General features: G+C 51.2%; 1 protein-coding gene across 1 annotated transcript; it reads left to right on the forward strand.

Annotated features, from left to right (window-relative positions):
- The first annotated feature begins 580 nt into the window (after nucleotides 1-580).
- On the forward strand, nucleotides 581-4,032 carry LOC109770572 (rop guanine nucleotide exchange factor 7). The gene is made up of 7 exons (XM_020329276.4): nucleotides 581-1,041; nucleotides 1,162-1,278; nucleotides 1,386-1,540; nucleotides 2,415-2,489; nucleotides 2,577-2,867; nucleotides 2,942-3,286; nucleotides 3,378-4,032. The coding sequence occupies exons 1-7, from the start codon at nucleotides 756-758 to the stop codon at nucleotides 3,786-3,788; spliced, it is 1,680 nt and encodes a 559-aa protein (XP_020184865.1). The 5' UTR covers nucleotides 581-755; the 3' UTR covers nucleotides 3,789-4,032.
- Nucleotides 4,033-5,456: the final 1,424 nt, after the last annotated feature.

Here is a 5,456-nt window from a genome sequence, read left to right on the forward strand (position 1 = left end):
GAATGTAATTTTTATTATTTATGTGCTCTTTATACTGCCATGGCACGATGAATAGATTAGAAGTTTCCTAAAAGAACATGTAAATTGATGAAATACACCCAGCCCGCCACCAATAAACAAAGGAATTGACCGTTTGATCACCACGTTCAACTTCACTAAACAACTATAGCCAGCCAGCCCAGGCGCAACGAGGAATCATCAAACGGCCGGCACCCGCACTCTAGATTTCTAACGTGCAAACCCTGCAACCAATTTTTGTATCCACCTTCCCTCCCTCACTCCCTCCCACCCACATGCCCGACCCGCCCAGACCAGCCCTCGACAGCGCACAACGGCAAAAGAAGGCGATGGCAGAGGGAGATAGATACGTAGAGAGAAAGCAGCCAGCCAAGCCGACGGACCACCGCCGAGCGTAGCTGCCACGGCGTCCATTGTTTTGTTACTCTCACTCACCGTCAGAGACTCACTGACCGCTGCCTGCCGCGCACCGAGAATCCCACCAACACAACTCAAAACCCCAACGGTCACTCCTCCTCCTCCCTCCCTCCGCCCTTTCTTTCACCTCTTTTAAGCCTTTATACTCCCCCCTCCCTCGCCGTCTCATGCAATTACCCCGCAAGAACACGGTCCTGCTCCGCTCCGCTCTGCCCGAGACGCCATCAATCAATCCCGTAGTAGGAGCAGAAGAAGCAGCAGTCCCAGTCACTGCCCCGTAGCAGCCGCATAGTGTGCTTGCTCCTCGGTAGAATTTGACGATGGCGAGAGGGGGAGGAGGCGCGGCCGAGGAGGAAGAGGAGGAGGAGGAGGAGGGGATGGCGGTGAGCGAGACGCTGACGGCGGAGTCGGAGGAGTGCCTCCGCGGGAGCAGCTCCAGCGCCAGCTCCGTCGCCGCCTCCACCGACTCCTACTGCCCGCCCGACGAGTGGCAGCAGGTCGCCATGAAGACCTGCGTCACCGACGACGCCATGGGCAAGGCCAAGCCGCCCGCGCCCGGCAAGGAGAGCCCGCCGGTCGCCGAGCCCGAGAGGCACAGAGCCCCAGGTGCGTGCTTGCTACTACTAGCCGAGTGCTACACGACAGATTCCTTGCTTGCTTTCGTAAGGTGGAGTGAGTCAGGGCGGCCTCGCTGACCGTGCGGCGCGCGAATTTGGCTGGCTGCAGAGGTCGAGCTGATGAAGGAGAGGTTCTCCAAGCTGCTGCTGGGCGAGGACATGTCCGGGAGCGGCAAGGGCGTCTGCACCGCGCTCGCCATCTCCAACGCCATCACCAACCTCTGCGGTGAGCAGATTCTGTTCTCTTCTGGGCCTGCCCGGTTCGCTGTGCAGTGTCACTAGCGGAGAGATGGGGACAAAGAATGAATTCTGACGCGTTTGGTCGGGCTGCAGCGACCATATTCGGGCAGCTGTGGAGGCTGGAGCCGCTGCTGCCGGAGAAGAAGGCGATGTGGCGGCGGGAGATGGACTGGCTGCTCTGCGTCAGCGACCACATCGTCGAGCTGGTGCCCACATGGCAGACCTTCCCTGACGGAACAAGGCTTGAGGTAACTGAAAACTAACTGAACTGCAAAAATCCTACTCATGTCAAACTAACCAACAATTTGCGGTGGATGTTTTATTACAGTAGGATGATTCAATCAGTAAAATCTATCGATCTTAATGAGCAAACAGCAGTAGAAATAATGACAGCTAGAAATCAGTAGTGCTTCCAAGGTGGTGCTGTTCATGAGCAAGTAGTAGTACAGAGTTAATTTTGTGCTCTACGGATGCCCTAATGGAGCGCAAATCCAGTAATAATTCGAATTTAACTTGGGCACGGACCACTCCAAATAGCCTTTAAGTATACGTGCTTAGCCGTTTATTGTAAGAACAGTTGGGCGGTGTTGCGTTTTTGAGGTCCAAAGAGTAAAGGCTACATGAATGTGCTGTCCGTTTGGTCCTTCACTTTTGCAGCGTTTCATCAAATTTCAAATATACTCCTGCAAGTACCAGCCGCATGCGCGTTGCATCCAGTTACTACTTTTACCTACCAAGATGTGCACTAAAGATCAAACTTATGTGCCGAATGTTGCTAATTAATTTCATCATGAACTCAAGAAATGATTGCCCTGAACTTCACACTGCGCTATGCGCCCTTCTCACCTACTATTACCTCCGTCCCAAAACTCTTGTCGATATATCTAACACTAAAACGAGACTAGGTACATCCGTATGTAGACAAATCTAAGACAAGAATTTTGGTATGGAGGGAGTACTATGGAGGGAGTACTAAACACTGAAGTTACCAAAGATACAACACAGTGTAGAAGACCTGATTCAGCTAGCTGGAAGGATTCGCCATAAATTGCAATTTGTGCTTGAAAAACAGCCCATGTTAGTGCTAACTGGTTGGCTCTTATGGTGGATTTTCTATTTCAGATCATGACGAGCAGGCCACGGTCGGATCTGTACATCAATCTGCCGGCACTTCGGAAGCTAGACCACATGCTTCTTGTGAGTTCAACAACAAAAAAATTGTCGATTCTTCTGACGAACGAAATAGGAAACATTTTCTGACAGACCCTCTGATGGCAATGGCAGGAAACGCTGGAGAGTTTCAGAGACACCGAGTTCTGGTACGTGGACCAGGGGATATGCGCGCCGGACTGCGACGGCTCGGCCTCGTTCAGGAGGCCGGCGCACCGCCGCGACGAGAAGTGGTGGCTGCCGGTGCCCCGCGTGCCCCCCGGCGGCCTCCGTGAGGCCACGAGGAGGCAGCTCGAGCACAAGCGCGACGCCGCCAACCAGATCCTCAAGGCCGCCATGGCCATCAACAGCAACGCCCTCGCCGAAATGGACGTCCCCGACTCGTACCACGACTCGCTGCCGAAGGTGCGCGACACGGCACACAAGCTAGTTTCTCTTAATCCTGGCTTGCATTTTCTGACGAACACTTTGGGTGTCAGAACGGGCGTGCAACGCTGGGGGACATCATATACCGGTACATCACGTCGGAGCAGTTCTCCCCCGACTGCCTCCTCGACTGCCTGGACCTGTCGTCGGAGTACCAGGCCGTGGAGATCGCCAACCGCGTCGAGGCCGCCGTCTACGTGTGGCGCCGGAGGGGCACCGCTGCCAAGTCGGCCGGCACCAAGTCGTCGTGGGGCATGGTCAAGGACATGATCATGGACACGGAGAAGAGGGGCGACCTGCTCGCCGAGCGCGCCGAGGGCCTCCTCATATCGCTGAAGCAGAGGTTCCCCGGGCTGACGCAGACGAGCTTGGACATGAGCAAGATCCAGTACAACAAGGTCTGCCATTGGCATCAGTGCAACATAGATCTCCTTCGTTAAGTTGTTCAGTTGATGAACTGATGGTGTGACATTTTACTTTGATCATCAGGATGTGGGGAAATCGATCCTGGAGAGCTACTCGCGGGTCATGGAGAGCCTGGCCTCCAACATCATCGCGCGGATCGACGACCTGCTGTACGTCGACGAGCTGAGCAAGCAGGCAGACCAGAAGCTCCCATCGGGTGTGGCAGACGACGGCAAGATCGCTTGCAAGAACAAAAAGGCTGCTGCCATGGCCGCCGTGCCCGCCTCGGGCACGACGTACGTCACGCCGAGCTTCTCACCGGCGCAGCTGTCGAGCCCGTCCAAGATCGGGCGGGCGCTGCTGGTCGACAGGCGGGCGCACCACGGCAGGGCCGCCAAGAGGTCCGCGCTGGCGGACCACGGCGGCGGCCCGGAGGTCAAGGGGATGCTGGTCACCAGCCCCGTGTTCGACGCCCCGTTGGGCACGGAGCTGTGAGCCTGCGAGTGATCCGTCGGCCACGGTGGCTGTATCCATGTCCATGTGCATACTTTACCTTGTGTATCATGTGTGCCTGGTTTTCACTGGTAGTGTAGTAAGCGTGATTGTAGTAAGTGCGGTGCTTGGCCGTTTGCCGCCCTCGGTTTGTGATGTTTTGGCACTTGGAAGCAAGGTTGTCAGAATCGTGATTATGTTATACGATTCTGTGACTTTACAATCTAAACTGGCCTCTTTGATTTTACGATTTTAGTTTATAGAATCTACGTTTCTACGACTTTGATAGTTAAGATTTCATGATTTACGATTCTACCATCAAAACTTCGACCTGATTCAAAATCGCGATTCTAACAACCTTACTTGGAAATTCCACCGCGTAGACGTTGGGGATGTACCGTGTCGGGAGTGCGTGATGTTCAATCAGATAACCAAGGAGCACCGTTTTTCTGCAAATAGCGGGGCATCCAAATGGAAGATGTTTTCTTACTACAACGAAATGACCTCGCGGGTCTCCAGTTTCACCCATGAAATTGGAGCTCAGTACAAACGATCGACACAATCGCGTCCAGCATAACTTTGCTACTCATGCTGATTATTTGGGTCGCCGGCTAAACGTCGGTGTATCGGACCGGGCTTCGCGGTGCAAAGTTTGGTTCTACAACGTACAAGTTTCCATAAAATTCTGAAAATAATAATATGCATCATAAGAGCATCTCCAAATAGCATGTGAATATATAAAGAATGGTCTAAAAAGATTCTCTCATATACACGTCCAGTTTTGCATCAGAATATCTATATACAGGGACCATGACAGGTGGGCCGTCGCTGGGGAGAGGAAGAAATCATAACTGCAGTTGAGTTTAGACGACGCCTTCACATTGTCCAGGCGTGGACATTGTCGAGGTCGATTTAAAGGATGTGTATATTTGGATGACCATATAGACAAGTTGTTGGACGCCTGTTTTGGGCTCACGTCGTGGAAAACGAGTATAGACATCCATATAGAGAAGCTATTGGAGATGCTCTAACAAAGATACACTATGGACTAGAGTATGCACCATTCCCCACAAACTCCAGTCCAAACATAGTCTAAAGCTCTAGAAAAGGGAGAGGGTTCCTTCCCCAAGGGTCATTTGGGCCACGTGTCGCGCTCTGGACGCTACCTTCAGATTTTGTTTTATTTTTTATTTTTTTCACACGTGTTTTGCCTTTTTAGATGGTTTTTTTTCTGATTTTTTTGCTTATTAAATACGTTTAGATACATCCATTTCCATGACAAGTAATTCGGGACGGAGGGAGTATTTGATATCCCATACATGTGGTGAGCACGTGAGGTAATCAAACCATAGATGTGCAAACTTACTACAAGAGTCCGAGGCATTTCAATGTTTGTTTATGCTTACAATAAATGGTGCTATTTCATTACCAAGTATAGTTGATGAATGAAGCCACTAGAACATGTGAAACACATATGGCCACGAAAGAACTAACAAAGCAACATGCCAATTAATTGATTTCAGCCTCCTCACAACATTAACATGTCATATATTCTAGAATTTATATTTGCTTATACGTAATCCTACACTAGAAGCCTCTACAAAGATAATAACGTTTCTAATATATATAGGAACTTGGAACAAACATATATACAGTACAATTTATGCAAGT

This window comes from Aegilops tauschii, chromosome 1, assembly GCF_002575655.3.
Source record: "Aegilops tauschii subsp. strangulata cultivar AL8/78 chromosome 1, Aet v6.0, whole genome shotgun sequence".
Classification (NCBI taxonomy): Eukaryota; Viridiplantae; Streptophyta; class Magnoliopsida; order Poales; family Poaceae; genus Aegilops; species Aegilops tauschii.